Source organism: Panthera onca, chromosome A3 (genome assembly GCF_046562875.1).
Source record: "Panthera onca isolate mPanOnc1 chromosome A3, mPanOnc1 haplotype 2, whole genome shotgun sequence".
NCBI classification, from domain to species: domain Eukaryota; kingdom Metazoa; phylum Chordata; class Mammalia; order Carnivora; family Felidae; genus Panthera; species Panthera onca.
In genome coordinates this window covers 26,034,941-26,052,131 of record NC_138341.1, presented here as the reverse complement: position 1 = coordinate 26,052,131, position 17,191 = coordinate 26,034,941, and the positions used below count along the sequence as shown (strand labels likewise).

Genomic DNA, 17,191 nt, shown 5'->3' with positions numbered 1-17,191 from the left:
AGGAGTATATTTAACTTTTTAAGGAATTGCCAAACTGTTTTCGAAAGTGGTTGTAACATTTTACATTTCCAGTATACATTTCCACTTTACATTTTGAGTATAGCTCGAATTTCACTTCTGCATCCTTAACATACTTGATATGGTCACGTTTTTTGGTTTCAGTTATTCTACTGGCTGTTTAGTGGTAGCTTTTTGTAGTTTTAATTTGCCTTTCCATAGTGACTGAATGATGTTGAGCATTCTTTTGTGTGCTTATTTGCCATCCTGGTATATTCACTAGATTCTATATACAGTGATGGATCCATTCATCCATCAATGGACATTTGGGCCTTTCCGTACTTTGGCTATGGATGTGTCTCTTCGAAACAGCACACCTGTATCCCTTGTATAAATACCTAGTAGTGCAATTGCTGGATCATAGGGTAGCTCTATTTTTAATTTTTCTGAGGAATCTCCATACTGTTTTCCAGAGTGGCTTCACCAGCTTGCATTGCCACCAACAATGCAAAAGAGATCCTCTTTCTCCGCATCCTCGCCAACATCTCTTGTTGACTGAGTTGTTAATGTTAGCCATTCTGACAGGTGTAAGGTGATATCTCATTGTGGTTTTGATTTGTATTTCCCTGATGATGAGTGATGTGGAGCATTTTTTCATGTGTTAGTTGGCCATCTGGATGTCTTCCTTTGAGTAGTGTGTATTCATGTCTTTTGCCCATTTCTTCACTGGATTATTTGTTTTTTGGGTGTTGAGTTTGATAAGTTCTTTATAGATTTTGGATACTAACCCTTTATCTGATATGTCGTTTGCAAGTGTCTTCTCCCATTCTGTCAGTTGCCTTTGAGTTTTGCTGATTGTTTCCTTCACTGTGCAGAAGCTTTTTATTTTGATGAGGTCCCAATAGTTCATTTTTGCTTTTGTTTCCCTTGCCTCTGGAGACATGTTGAGTAAAAAGTTGCTGTGGCCAAGATCAAAGAGGTTTTTGCCTGCTTTCTCCTTGAGGATGTTGATGGCTTCCTGTCTTACATTGGGGTCTTTCATCCACATTGAGTTTATTTTTGTGTATGGTGTATAAAGGTAGTCCAGGTTCATTTTTCTGAGTGTTGCTGTCCAGTTTTCCCAGCACCACTTGCTGAAGAGACTTTCTTGATTCCATTGGATATTCTTTCCTGCTTTGTCAAAGATTAGTTGACCACACATTTGTGGGTCCATTTCTGGGGTTTCTGTTCTGTTCCATTGATCTGAGTGTCTGTTCTTTGTGTCAGGGTCACAATCTCTTGGTTGGAGTTTGAGCCCTGAATTGGGCTCTGCGCAGACACTGCAGAGCCTGCTTGAGATTCTTTATTTCCCTCTCTCTTTGCCCCTCCCCTACTCTCTCTCCCTCTCTCTCAAAAATAAACATTTAAAAAAAAAGTGTATGAAAGTATGGAAGGAAATATTCTTCCTAATATTTGAAAACTTATCTAATCAGCAGAGAAGTCATTCATGTCAGGCATGTGTTTTCATTGTTCCACACTTGTCAGTTGCAGCCATTGCTTAGCTATGGACATAAGAATTCAGTCCATCAATAGATGAATGGATAAAGAAGATGTGAGATACACACACACACACACACACACACACACAGAGGAATATTACTCAGCCATAAAAAAGAATGAGAGCTTGCCATTTGCAACAGCATAGATTGATTTAGAGGGTATCAAGTGAAGTAAGTCAGAGAAAGACAAATACAGTATTTCACTCCAATGTAAAATTTATTTTTTTATTTAAAAAAAAAATTTTTTTTTTAACGTTTATTTATTTTTGAGACAGAGAGAGACAGAGCATGAATGGGGGAGGGCCAGAGAGAGAGGGAGACACAGAATCGGAAGCAGGCTCCAGGCTCTGAGCCATAAACCCAGAGCCCGACGCGGGGCTCGAACTCACGGACTGCGAGATCGTGACCTGAGCTGAAGTCGGACGCTTAACCGACTGAGCCACCCAGGCGCCCCTCCAATGTAAAATTTAAAAAATAAAACGAACAAAGGAATAAAGAGACAAACAAAAAACCAACCTATTAAATACAGAGAACAAACTAGTAGTGGCCAGAGGGGAGGTCTGTGAGGTTGATGGGTGAAATAGGTAAAAAGGATTAAGAGTATATACTTCTTGATGAACACAGAGAAATGAATAGAATTGTTGAATCATATCTTATATACCTGAAATTAATATATCCCTGTATGTTATGATATAAGAAACCATAGGAGACTCTTTTTTTTTTTTTAGGAGACTTTTTTTTTTTTAATTTTACTTTTTATTTTTAAGATTCACACCCAAATTAGTTAGCATATAGTGCAACAATGATTTCAGGAGTAGATTCCTTAGTGCCTCTTACCCATTTAGCCCATCCCCTCTCCCACCACCCCTCCAATAACCCTCAGTTTGTTCTCCATATTTATGAGTCTCTTCTGTTTTGTCCCCCTCCCTGTTTTTATATGATTTTTGTTTCCCTTCCCTTATGTTCATCTGTTTTGTCTCTTAAAGTCCTCCTATGAGTGAAGTCATAGGATTTTTGTCTTTCTCTGACTAATTTCACTTAGCATAATACCCTCCAGTTCCATCCATGTAGTTGCAAATGGCAGGATTTCCTTCTTTTTGATTGCCAAGTAATGCTCCATTGTATATATATACCACATCTTCTTTATCCATTCATCCATCAATAGACATTTGGGCTCTTTCCATACTTTGGCTATAGTTGATAGTGCTGCTCTAAACATGGGGGTGCACGTGTCCCTTTGAAACAGCACACCTGTATCCCTTGGATAAATGCCTAGTAGTGCAATTGCTGGGTCGTAGGGTGGTTCTATTTTTAGTTTTTTGAGGAACCTCCATACTGTTTTCCAGAGTGGCTGCACCAGCTTGCATTCCCAAGGAGACTCTTAACTATAGAGAATAACAGGTTGCTGGAGGGGTGGTGGGTGGGGGCTGGGGTAAATGGGTGATGGTTGTTAAGGAGGGCACTTGTGATGAGCACTGGGTGTTGTATGTAAGTGATGAATCACTGAATTGTACTCCTGAAACCAATATTACACTATATGTTAATTACTAGAATTTCATAAAAATTTGAGAAAAAAGTTTAAAAAATAAAAAGAAATTTAAAAAAGATGAGTTATTATTATAGGATATTTGATTTATTTAGATTTAACTTGCTCTTGGTCTTACTATTATGTAATAGTCTGCTAATGGTATTGAAGAGGAATGTATAAATTCTATTAGTATTACATTAGCAACTTCAAGTAAGCCTTGAATATCTAAATTTAATTGTCCTGTAGACCAAAAATGTTACAAAAGACTTTTTAAAATTTAAAATTGGAACATAAAGCAATTATGTGTTTTCTGTTGTCTTCTAGAGTTTGCATCATTAGCTATATTGCTTTTATTTTTACACTCACCTCTGTTATGTTTACCATAGTTTTATTTCTTTCAAAAGTTTTTTTTGTTTCAGAACATCTTGATTTTGAATCTGATGATTAAATTTAATAATATTTTGTTTTTTAGCCACGCAGGATATACATACTGTGGGTCTTGTGCTGCTCATGCTTACAAACAAGTGGATCCATCCATTACGTAAGTAATACATGGTTTTGTTTAAATGGGAGAAGGTTGGGAATTATATCATAACTGCTCTGTCATGAAGTAATTTGCTTTTGCGTGCTTATTGTCATATACTCGATTTCATTAGGAATTTGACTTTTTATTTAATACCTTCTATAGATTATGAGAAGCTTTTGTATTGTTTTTCATTTCTGAACATTTAGTCTTGACTTTTCCTTTTGTTGGTAAATGTTTAGTTGTGGAACTGTTAGAAGGTTAAATATTTTGGTTTTTAAAGTTTTCTTTCAAAACCCAGGAGATGAACATCTTTAAGAAGAATGCAGAGCACTTTGTTCTGTGTTAATCATTTTGTAATTAAAAATTCTTTATTGTACTTATGGTTAATGAAAGAAAATAATATTTCATTGACAAGATGAAGTAGCTGAATTATTTTAGAATCTGATAGTGAACTTAATGTGGCGTTTGAAGCATGTTAGCTCTTAGTAATTTGGTGGGAGCTCTGAAATTAGCTTTAAAATTTTTTTCTGACAAATTGAGACTTATAAAGTGATACACTATTCTCTAAAATAAGAAATTTGTGAAGTTTGAAAAGCTTCTGCTAGAAATAGTCACCCAAATTACTTAATTTGCTGACCAGCATTTTATTTAAATAGTTAATTCACAAATGTGAACTAGTATCAGGCTCCAGTCTGTATGCTAGTTATACAGACACTCTACACATAGGTAAAGTCAGTTATCTTCCCTGTGTCAAATGTTGATTGCTAGGTTCGAGTTGTGCTAGTGGAGGTGGAGTGTAATCATTCCAAGGAAGTAACTCACAGCAGCCATGAGTTTAAAAAGGAAGCCTCACCCCACAGCCTACTCCTTTGCCTTTGAGCAATTTGTTCAAAAGAGATGCTCTTTTTTGTTCTTATGTAGTGTGCTCTGCTCATTGTATCATACCTTTGTTGGAAATTATTTTTAGTAAGTTTTTCATAATAAATAAAATAATGTTGCCAAATTGATGAAGTTTTGGTTAGCCTTCACTTATGTTTTGAGGAGTGTTTTAGCAAGTATTTAATACCTATTTAATGTACAATTTTAACTAATGTATTTCATATGTAAGAGCAAAAATAGATTGGAAAGACTTTCAGAAGCTTCCTTCATTTGATCCTGGGTCTGTATTTCAGTGATAATCAAACGTAGTTTATATGATAGCCTTTCCCAAACCTTTTTCTTTCTTTCTTTCTTTCTTTCTTTCTTTCTTTCTTTCTTTCTTTTATATATATACATATATATATATATATATTTATTTATTTAATGTTTTTTATTTACTTTTAAGACAGAGAGAGACAGAGCATGAGTGGGGGTGGGGCACAGAGAGGGAGACAAGAATTTGAAGTAGGCTCCAGGCTCTGAGCTATGAGCACAGAGCCTGAAGTGGGGCTCTAACTCAGGAACTGTGAGATCACGACCTGAGCCGACGTTGGAGACCTGAGCCAATGTTGGACGCTTAACCAACTGAGCTACCCAAGCGCCCCTCCCAAACCTTTTTCTATTCGATAATGTTATGTAGAGAGATATAGAATCTATATTGGTAGAAGCAGAAAGCATGTATTAAATAAGTGGATAGAAAGTGAGAATGGGAGGAAAAAGAGAAAAAGGAAGAAAGCCAAGGACTAAGATGATGATGATAGAGTGAGTAAAGAGAGGCAAATGATGCATGATGATGTGATCAGCCTATTTTTGTAATTAGTATATAATAATTGAATTTTGAATAAATCTAAAGGTCCTAATATTAAAAACAATTCACAGTCATAGCTGTATTCTCTTGAAGGTGGCTGTCCTTGAGATTGGCAGTGTTTCAAAGTTCTTTGAGAAAATAGAGAAAGAACATTCTTCTGGGAACTATGAAAAGTATAGAGAAGAAATAACAGTCCAAGAGAGATTAAATTCTATACCACTAGCTTCCATTCTTACCTTCCATACTAATTCATTCTCTACATGTCAACTACGGTCATCTTTTGTACTATCTTGTACTTTGAATGCATCTTTTACCTTTGCATCATTTCATTAACATCTTACATAGAACATTTAGATGATATTTGTTTTTTTTTAATGTTTATTTTTGAGAAAGAAAGAGAGAGAGAGAGAGACAGATAGGGAGGGAATGCGAATGGGGGAGGGGAAGAGAGAGAGGGACACAGAATCCGAAGCAGGCTTCAGGCTCTGAGCTGTCAGCCCAGAGCCCAACATGGGGCTTGAAGTCACAAACTGTGAGGTCCTGACAAGCCGAATTCGGTTGCTTAACGGACTGAATCACCCAGGCACCCCTAGAAGATATTTGTTAATTGAGTTATGCCAATCTTTTGAATGTTGACATTTCATTAGAAAGTGCCAAAAAAACACATTTGTTGATATTACCACAAATTTCATCAGAAATATCTTTAATTATTGGGAAGCTGTTAATTTCATAGTCGTAGAAGTTTTGCAGAAGTCTAATTTTCACTGGAAAACTTCAGGTATATCTTGGGTAATGTTTTCTTTGAAGTGGCAGGCCAATTTTGTTCATTTTCTAGGAAATTTCTGCTAAGTACCTAAATTGGAATAGCCATAATTTGTCTACAGTCATTTTTTGAAGTAAAAATTGTGTTCCATGAAAAAAAGGTCTAGGTTTGGATTACACTCAAAAATCACACAAATGTTTTCCCTGAGACATAATTCTATATATATCGAAAGTGCTTTATGCATTTCAATCACTACAAATTTAAACATTTGTCATACAAAATATTTTTATAAAATTTTACTCAGAGTTCAAGATTTATTGGAAGTAAGTGATACTGGCCTTAAAAAAACAAGCAAAAAGCCTTGGTGTGGGTGGAGATAACGGATGTATGACTAGTAGTGCGTTCTGATTCCATTATCTTGATCACAGTTCTGATGTGCCAATGGTTTAATTTACCCAGCCGCATTTTTGTACCATAAATGCAGATGGCAACATAGTGGGAAAGGTAGGTTCCTCATTATTACTAAAACGGTATTGATTTTGTGGACTTCTTGGAAGGGTCTTGAGGAATCTACAGTCCACAATTCAAGAAATGCTGTGATACCAGGATGATTGGATTTAGATTATGGGAAAGGTGTTGGGAAAGGCATTTGATTTTGGGGAAGGAAATGATTTTGAAGCCAAGCAGAAGGAACAGTAGCATGTGTGAAGGCTTTCGCCTAGATGGAGTTGTTCCAGTCATCAAAGAACCGCAAGACCAGTATCATAGACTATTGTGATCAAGGGGTGGGGGTGGGGAAAGTAATGCAAGACGGGGCTAGTTCACTGAGACTTTAGAACCCATTTTAAGGATTTTAGATCTTATCCTCCAATTATATGAAAAATCCCTGAAAGACTTTAAAAAATTTTTTTAGCATTTATTTATTTTTGAGAGAGAGAGAACAAGTGGGGGAAGGGCAGAGAGAGAGGGAGGGAGGGAGGGAGAGAGAGAGAGAGAGAGAGCGAGCGAGCAGGGCAGGGGCAGAGAGAGAGGGAGACACAGAATCTGAAGCAGGCTCTAGGCTCTCAGCTGTCACGCAGAGCCTGATGCAGGGCTTGAACTCACGGACTGTGAGATCATGACCTGAGCTGAAGTCGGACACTTAACTGACTGAGCCACACAGGTGCCCAAAGACTTTTTCAGCAAGGGAGTGATAGGATCTGACTTATGTTTCAAAAGGAGTAAAGGAATTTAAAAAATGATGCATTTAAGTAAGTTCTTTCCCATAATTATCATTGCTGAGTCTTTTCCTATTACTAAAACTTTAATTAAAAACCTGGAATTCAGGATGTACTTAGATAGTAATTTGATTTTGATTTATATCTTTCAGAAAGCCTTTCAGTTAGGAAAAGAGAGCCAAAGGAATCTTCTTTGTGGCCACATGTCATTTAGTTCTTCAGTTAAAATATCTCCACTTGCCAGGAAACATCTTTAGAGAATTACTTGTATTCCATTATTTAGATTAAATTGTTGAATATTTATAAGGGCAGATACTAAGGTAACTTACATATTTGATGCATAGACTATAATTCTTGTAGTAAGTAATTCCACAAATGTGAATTCTCTGGAGGTATTATACATGAACTACATTCCTTTCTTTCTTTTTAAGTTTTATTTATTTATTTTGAAAGGGAGAGAGTGCAAGCAGGGGAGGGGCAGAGAGAGATAAAGAGAGAGAGAATCCCAAGAAGGACCCTCACTGTCAGTGCAGAGCCTGATGCAGGGCTCAATAACATGAACCATGAGATCATGACCTGAGCTGAAACCAAGAGTGTGTTTAATTGCAAGAATTTTGAAATTAATTGAAGGAAGGGAAAGTGACGTTGCTTCCAATGCCTGTATTATTTGTCTTCAAAATATTCCTGTGGCCTTGGTGTTTATGGATCTAGCAATCTAGCAAAAAGAAAGAAAATAGTGTTTTTTATTTACATTATTAATTTGGTTGGCATGTAGCCAACGAAGAGACCCATTTTGAGATTATGCACTTTTTTTTCCTTCTTTTCATTGTCATGTAGCCTTTTTTAATTTTGGGGTTCATCACTTATAAGGGTTTTATATTGATGTGACCTAAACTTTTTTTCTGTGTTGCATATGAGTGAGTTTCTGCCAAACTAGAAGGAGTCTGTTGGGTACACAACTGGCGAATTCAGATGAGTGGGAATTCTTCCCTGTAGGTGTTACCATTTCATCCAGGTTGGGTCTGACAAAAAAGGTGAACAAGGTAAATAAATAGGTACCAGAGGAGGCAATTAGACTTTACATGCTGACCTCTGATGTTTATTTCTGGAGTAGTGCTCCTATTTTGGTCACTGTTAGAACCTTGCTGCACTTACCTAGAAATGTATCTATATCTTGAGTTTAAATTGGTGTTTTAAAAGTCATCTCATATTTTAATTATATATGATGGATTTCCTAGAAGTGTTCTGATTTTAAATATTCTATTCTTCTGTCTTTTCATAGAAGTGCATTCCTCAGTCATAAAAATGCCTTCTTTTTCATACTTGATTCTTGGTTCATGTAATAGCCATCCTTAGGCAAGTCACCTGAGCACTCAGAGTTACCATTGTCTGTTTCCCACATTAGACTTTAATTTTAAAAATTGTGGTGATATTTATGTACTGTTAAGATAAGAGGACATACTGGTAGCTCTTTTGTTCATTTAGGATTGTAATTTGATTTGATCTTTGGTGTGTGTGTGTATGTGTGTGTAAATGGTTGTTGATTTGCTCATAGAGGTGATGACAAGAAGTGAGTATTAGTAGTGTAAGAAGAGGAGGAGGAAAGGAGATTATGATTTTAACTAGAAATGGCCTGTGGTTCAGGTCTTATGGTTTTCTGTATATGACATCTTGAGGAAGTTTTGGGACTCTAAACTGAGAATTGCTGTTTCCTTATCCACAGCTTTCTTACCGTCCCCTCCCGCAGCCATAGCATGTAACATATAGCAGACAATAGGTTGTCTTAGCTGTAATTGAATTTTATGAAAATAAGTATATTGCCTAAGTACATTCCTTGACTTGCAAGTTTTTTTCTATTCTTTTTTTTTAAGTTTTTTTTTTTTTTTGATGTTTTATTTTTAAGAGAGAGAAAGAGAGAGAGAGAGAAAAAATGAATGAGTGGGGGAGGGGCAGAGAGAGAGGGAGACAAAGAATCTGAAGCAGGCTTCAGGCTCTGAGTTGTCAGCACACAGCCCCATGTGGGGGTCTAACTCATGAACTGCCAGATCATGACCTGAGCCAAAGTCAGATGCTTAACCATCTGAGCCACCCAGGTGCCCCTACTTGCAAATTTTTGATATGAAAAAACTAGGTCATGTCTCAGTCTTTGTCCATTAATTGAGCAATGAGTAGTAATTAATTTTTTCTAGGTACATAGCTTATCATATAACCCCTTCTTTCTCATAGGTTTGGTTTTTCGAGTCTAAAAGTTTGTGTGTATGTGTGGTGGGGGGAAGTTTCGTTCATATGACTCTGGGAAAACAGAGAAAATGGATAGTTTTAGAATTTAGATTGTAGGGATGTTTGAGGTAAAATGAGGGGAAGTTAATTTTACTCTTGATGTCAAGATAAAGGGATTATAAAGATTTAAGCTATAGTTTAACCCAGTTCTTTTCTTTAGCTATAGTGCAAATAACACATAATCAAATTTCTTTGTTTTTGAGAATGACTTCTACTTGAATGGGAACAGAGAAAGCTTATTATACAGAATTTTTCTCAACAAGATTCCTTTTTTCTCTGCTATGGTAGAAATGTGGAAATAGCTTTATCAGAATGGTTCTTTGTAGTGATATTTTGTATGGACTTTTATAAATTATGCTATTATGTATTTCTATTAAAATTGTGGCAGATCTTCGGAGGCAAGGTTAGAATGTGTTAGAATTTTAAGATTTTATTTAATAGCTGAAATGTTTAAATTCAGTTAAGATAGCTACTGACAACCTTCTGTATCTTAGGCATTGTGAATACAGAAATGATTTTAAGCATATCAGTTGCTTTACTGTAGATCAGTAAATCAATAACTAGTATGCCTAGGTGTTGGAAATGGTTCCTTTAAAGGCCTTCCAACAAAAAGACAAAGATAAGGAATTTAATTTAATTAACTGAGAAGCAAATCATTAGTGGGCATATTAGTTTGCTAGGGATGCCGTAATAAAATACCATGAAGTAGGTGGCTGAAAACAACAGAAATTTATTTTCTCACAGTTCGGAGGCTGGAAGTCTAAGATGAAGGTGCTGGTAGAGTTGGTTTCTCCTGAAGCCTGTCTCGTTGGCCTCAGATGGCTGTCTTCTTGATGCCTCTTCACATGGTTGCCTCTCTGTGCATGTGCACCCCTGGCATCTCTTCCCCTTCTTATAAGGATACCAGTCACTGGATTCAGTCTTTACACGAACAGCCTCATTTTAACTTAATGATGTGTTAAATACCTTAGCTCCTAATATGGTTATGTTCTGAGGTACTGGGATGGAACTTCACCATAAATTTTAGGGGTGCATAATTTAGCTCATAACAGTAGGTAATGAAGTCAGTCAAGAAGGAAAATGGTACCACATGTGATTTTTAAAAATTACTTGTTTTTTTCCCTTTCGTTTAATAAGGTTTGTGTAGAAGTGCAATTGTTCTGTGCTTTTTGTTGTGTATCTCCTAGCCGGAGAATTTTCATCCTTGGGCCTTCTCATCATGTGCCCCTCTCTCGATGTGCACTTTCCAGTGTGGATATATATAGGACACCTCTGTATGACCTTCGTATTGACCAAAAGAGTAAGTATATAGAAATCTTATAGCTTTTAAACAGCTAAAGAGTTTTTAAAATGAGAATTGTAAGTTAATTTAAAAAATTGAAAATGTGAATATTGTAAGTATTCTCTCAGTTTTAAAGATAAAATTGATTGCAACTTATCTGCAAACAGCAACAACAAAGAAAGGATATCTTCTGTATGCCTAAAAGATGACTAGACTTTTTTTGCCAGCCACAAAAATCTCTGTCAGGTCCACTAGTCTCCAGACTGTTAGTGGTTACATCTGTATTGAGGGAAGTACCATGTACTCACTATACCACGAGACAAGAAGTTAGTATGCACCGTAACTTGATGAAAGATCCTGAACATGTTAGTCTGCCTCTGTGTTATTACTTGCCTCATTGTAAATAGATTATGGTGATAATGCCTTTATTTCCTCTCAAATAATCTTTATTGGGGAAAAGAAATAAGATGGTACTTGTGAAACTCTGAAACAAAAGCTGAAATAAATCTCAAGTGTATTTTATTTTTAAAACATGCCTGTTACTTTGATATATTTTTTCCATAGGGTTTTAGAAATCACATCTTTATTTAGTTGTATCTCACTTTATCCATTGAATGTATAAATTAAAACCTTTGACTTTATAATAGTATTTTTGGAGGAGGTGGGAGCCTAATTTTAAAAATACAGAACAGTACAGAGAATAGTGTAACAAATATTCTTGTACCTACCATCCACAATTGACTCAGAATTTTTCCCTTATCTGAATTCCGTTTACTTTCCCAAAGACCATCTTCATGAACTTGCTGTGTATTCTTCCAGGGCATCAAATTACATTTTAAGTATGTTGTGTGCTTATTGTTTCTAGAAATTTTGGAACACATTCTTCTGTAGAATGAAAGAAGCCATTTGCAAAATAGATAATCACCTCGTTTTCCTATTTTTAGGCCTAATTTTTCATAGTTTGGGGTTTTCATTACCATGGAGTATTAGTAATTTGTTGTTAGAATAATTTTTACTAATGAAGCTGGAGTATAACTAGCCTTATTACTCTCTGTGATGCTCTTAGGAGACACACTTTATTTTTAATACCTTGGGGCATTCAGAAAATTTTGGTTTTAGATAGCATCCTAATGAGGGAATGGATGATTTTTAATAAGGTATAGTTTTGCAAAAAAAAAAAAAAAGAGTTATACCATCATTTGTATCTTTCTCTGATATTGGTAAACCCATTTATAAAAATGTTGGTTCTCTTCTATGATAAAACTATTCTTACTCATTTTACATATTAAATTTCATCTTTTTTTTGATACAATATCCAGTTTTAAGTTTGATTTATCAGAAGGGTCTGAATTACTAGATCATTTTAAGATTATTTATGGCATGGTACTCTGGTGAATTTATGTTCTGGGCTGCCCCAGAGGCCTAATTTTTAATTTTGAGGAATATAGCATGCTTCATAGGAATTTTCTGTTCCCAGTGTGGCAGGCATCTGAGGTGGGAAATAATAATCCCATAGATTTTATTACAAAAGAAAACAAAACATAAAAACTGTATTATTAACCTCACAAGTAGGTAGATCAGTGGCTTTGCCATATTTTACTAGGAGTTCTAATCAACTATGTTCTTGTTGTCATGTGCTGATTAAAGTCAAGGAAAAGCTTAGACCCAGAGGTAATTTTAGATGTAATGAAAAGAACTGATGAAAATTTTGAATTACTATTTTAATATAACTGTGTAATATATGAAAGTGCTAAGTAGTCATTACATGTGTTATTGCTTTGTCTGGTATGTAAAAAGCTACTTTTTTCTTCTTTTTTTAAGATAAAAATGAGGGAAATTATTATGTGGTACTTCTGTCTCTTGCCAAAGCGTGTAGTTTTTTGTTACTGAGTGGAGTCTCACAGAATAAGGATATACATTAATATATTTGTTTTACTATATTTTGAAATCTCTTTAGTTTACGGAGAACTATGGAAGACAGGAATGTTTGAACGCATGTCTCTGCAGACAGATGAAGACGAACACAGTATTGAAATGCATTTGCCTTATACAGCTAAAGCCATGGAAAGGTATACTGATTAATATAAGAAATCCCAGAGAAATCATAAATATTAATTTCTTTGGAATTATTTTCACTGGGTAAAATAATATTTAGGATAAGGAGATATAAAAAATTTTTTTTGTTGTTTGATGGGCGCCTGGCTGGCTCAGTTGGTAGAGCATGTGCCTCTTGATCTTGGAGTTGTGAGTCTGAGCCCCACACTGGGTGTAGAGATTACTTAAAAATAAAAAGTCCTAAAAAAGTTTTTTTGTTCTTTGAAATGATATAAAAATTTGCGATAGATTTTCCTTTTGTGGATTGAAGTTGGTTTTGACTAGTTTGCCTATAAAGGCTGACCATATGAATTGATAACGGTTGTTTTATTGGGTGATAATATTTTAAAAACCTGTGTGTGTGTGTGTGTGTGTGTGTGTGTATTGATCTGCCTGTTATTTTATTCATTAGACATTTATCTCAGAATAACAGTTACATTCTTTTATGCTGTAAGTAAGTAATCACACAATTTTAGATTTGGAAATTACATAGAAGGTCATTTATTTCAGTCTTATGCAAAGTACATGAATATCTTTTAAAATATGTGTGACAGATTATTATTTGGGACTCCTAAAGGTCTTCCAGTGATAGGATGTACACAAAACTACTAAGTAGAATGAGGACAAGGACAGTATCTATTTTATTCTTCACTTGTATCCCAGTGTGTAGTGCAATGCCCATTACATAGTCATTAATGTATTTTGTAAAAAGAAAAATTTTTTAAAGAGCTTTCTTTCTTCTTTTAGGGCAGTATTCAAATTAGAAAGTCTTCCTTTTGTAGGTCACATTTCTCTAATTTTTCAACTGTTTCCTGTATATGGATTTAATATTCCGTACATAGTTTCACTAGTTCTAAATATGGTGAGATTATTCCTTCTGGATCTTGTCCCTATATTCTCTTAGTAAAATACAGGGTGTATATATATATATAGGTTTTCAGTAAATGTTTTTTTGATTAAATGATCAATGTAACCCGAGATCACATTAACATTATTCATGCTGATATGGCTTACATACTATTGGCTAATACACTTGTGGTCAGCTAAAACCCAAGTCTTTTTCATACAGTTAAATTGAATTATTTTCTCTCTTGTACTTTTGGGGTTTCCTTTCAACCCTCAGTTACTACTGTTTAATTTTTTCTTGTTGGTTTTAGTCTATTATGGCAGTCTTTTTGGATCATTTCCACTCTTAATTCTGTTATCAAAGTATTATTTAACTTCTCTCAGTCTTATGTTATCCACATCTATACACAGTGATAACTATGATGAATTGTGTATACCTGAAGAAGTTTCCAAAAATCAGTGTGATAATAAATTATAAAGAATATAATTTTAGGTTAATTGTGTTTTACTACATTCTAATTCTTCAGAAATTGTTAAACCAATGTATGCTGTTTATTTCTCAGAATGCTAGTATAATCAGAACACTCCATTCTTCAGTTACATAGAATAAGAGAAAACTTTTATTATTTCCTGAAATGTTTGCATATTTTGTTATGAAAAAATATATTTTAGACCTGGTAAATTTCAACACACTAGAACCAGTACAATTAAAGCCAACAATATCCTTAAGGAAGTTTTAACAAAATAACATTTTTTGTTGTTATTTCAAAAGTAAAATGTGTAATATTGAAAGTTTAGGAAAATAGAAACTTAAAATCAACAAAAATTCTTTTTAATAATTCCCCTTCTATTAAATGGTGTTAAATAACCACTATTAAATATATCACTTCTCAAGAGACCTTCCCTCTCTCCCAGATTACATTTGCATCTCTGATACTGACTAGTACCTAGAAGGTACCTAGTGCTTTTCCTTTATAGCCTTTGGTGCACTCACTGTGTATATTAGTTATGCGTTACTGCACAAGATATTGCTCCAAAACTTAGAGGCTGAAAATCACAACTATTTTATTGCTCATAATTTTTAGGTCAAGAATTTAGGCAGGGGACACCTTGCTCTGGTCCATGAAGAGTTGACTGAGGTAACCTGAATGGGGTTAGAGGATCCAAGATGGCCTTAGTGCTGGTTTTTAGTTGTTAGTTGACCTCATTTGTTCTCTAGGTAGCTGGTTCATTCATCAACCAGGGCTTTTCTCTCTTCTTGGCTTCTGTCTAGAAGGATAGCCTGGATTTGTTTACATGGTGATTTTGGTAGCAAGAGAACAAAAACAAAAGTTTCTCAGCCTGTTAAGGGCTGGGTCTGAAACTACATGGCATTATTTTTATCACAGTCTCTTTTTTAAAGCAGAACACAATGTCAGCCAAGATTTAAAGGAAGGAGAAATAAATAGATTCCGCCTCTTTTTTTTTTTTTTTTTTTTTTTTAATTCTAGTTAGTTAACATATAGTATAATATTGGTTTCAGGATTAGAAATAGATGATCAATACTTTTCTTGATGAGAAAAGTAGCACGTGTATACAGGAATAGGAAGAATTGTTGGCAGCCATCTTTGCAGATGGATTACCACAGTTCTTCTGGTGGGCAATTCAGTGTTTATCCAACATGCAGTATTCAGCCCTCTTAAGATGCCCAGAAATCTCATTCATTTATACCCTCAGGTTCAAAGTCTGTTGCCTTATGATCTGCATGAAGTTAAGATGTGGATGAGGCTTTCTGGGTACAGCTCCTCTTGATTTGGGTACCTGTGAACTAAGAAGACAAGTTTTACTCCATTCCCACCCTGCCATACACTCAGTATACAATTTTGAGACAGGAACACTTAATCACAATAGAGCCTCCTAGTGGAGAGTGAAAGAATGGCAGCCTCTGACCCAAAGCATTTCTGGAATCTGATCAGGGAACAGAGAATGTTCTTTGATTATGGCTTGTTTCTGGCTTCTGGTTGCAGCTTCATAATTCCTTATTTTTCTCAGCTCTTAGCTTGCTCCTTTGGGCTCTTGGCTCTACTCACTAACTCATTTTTATTTCTCCGTAAGAAATGGGCCTTGTTTACACCCAAGTAGCCATTTCAGTCGGCTTCATGTATGTGACAGTTTGAAAACCTAAAGGCCTCTCTCTTTTCATTTGGAACAGTGTTTGTTTTAGTCCAAACGGATAGAACTCCATTAAATACTGTGGGTTTTCTATTTATCAGTTTATAAGTGCATTCCATTAGACAAAAATTGCATCCACAGTTCTTTCAGTGACAGGACTCTCTCTACTTTGGATCCCAAGTTAGGGTCCTGTAAGGTTCTTAGAAGCCCTTTTGCCTATCTAAGAGAGTATTTAAGCCTTACCTTACTAAGTCTTTCTGTTTTGGGGGCTCATTCAGTTAACTGTCCAACTCTTGATCTCAGCTCAGGTTCTGATCTCACAGTTTGTGAGATCTAGGCCTGCATTGGACACTGTGCTGACAGTGTGGAGCCTGCTTGGGATTCTCTCTTTCTCCTTCACTCTCTGCCCCTCTGCTGCTTACTCTCACTCTTTCTCAAAATAAGTAAACTTAAAAAAAGTCTTTTTGTGGTCTTAATAAAAGGTTTTACAGATGAATTTTTGATTTGATGATTGTGAGCCCATGATTTATTGGCAGCACTCTGGATTTGTTCTTTGTCTTTATGTTGTTTCTTTGACAGTCTCTTGCTATCTGTAGAGGCTAGTGATGAGAAACAGCTATTTTCCGACTAGGCAGCTCCTGCTTAGAAATCTTTCGCTTAAATTCTGCATGTAACTCTTTAGCTCATGTTATTCTTCTTTTACCTTCTCACACTTGGCTATAGAGAAGCCAGTGACACTTTGAATCTTTTGCCTGGAAATCTTCTTAGCTAGATCTACGTGTTCACTAGGTATATTTTTAATGTTCTAAGTTACTACTTGGAATTGTGTGTAATTATGCTAATTGTTCTGACAGTAAATAATACGGGCCCCTTTTCTCCTGGTCTTGCATAGCAGTTTCCTTACTGCTCTTCCAGTTTACTGTCTTCTTCTTGCCCTTTCAGATTCTGCCTGCCTCTGTGTCCTCAAAGCCAGTGTTTTAGGTTTTCTGTTCCAGTAGTAACCTTTTTAAGCACCATTGTTCGTCTCACTTACCTATTGTATATAGCATAACAAATCACCTCAAAGTGCCTTTGTTTTTGTTTTTGTTTTTTTTTTTTTTTGCTTATGACCCTGAACTAGAAATTTGGTCAGGGGTGAGTGCTGACAGCTCGTCTCTGTTTCATCTGCTGCCAGTTGAAGCAGGCTGATGTAGGCTGAAGGCTCTAAGATGCCTTCACTTGTTGTCTGGGGCTGTGATGCTAG

General features: G+C 35.6%; 1 protein-coding gene across 5 annotated transcripts in view; it reads left to right on the top strand.

Moving 5' to 3' along the window:
* The window catches only part of MEMO1 (mediator of cell motility 1), a 128,641-nt gene that overhangs the window by 71,814 nt on the left and 39,636 nt on the right, over positions 1 to 17,191 (top strand). For 4 of the 5 annotated variants that reach the window (XR_013554779.1, XM_060645220.3, XM_060645225.3 and 1 more), the window contains 3 exons: positions 3,536 to 3,604; positions 10,763 to 10,875; positions 12,815 to 12,926. Coding sequence is in view for 4 of the 5 variants with exons in the window: in XM_060645220.3 (XP_060501203.1) it covers positions 3,536 to 3,604; positions 10,763 to 10,875; positions 12,815 to 12,926 (294 nt within the window). In the remaining variant the exon portion in view is untranslated. The remainder of the gene's footprint in view (positions 1 to 3,535; positions 3,605 to 10,762; positions 10,876 to 12,814; positions 12,927 to 17,191) is intronic. The other variant, XM_060645241.3, reaches the window with a different exon arrangement.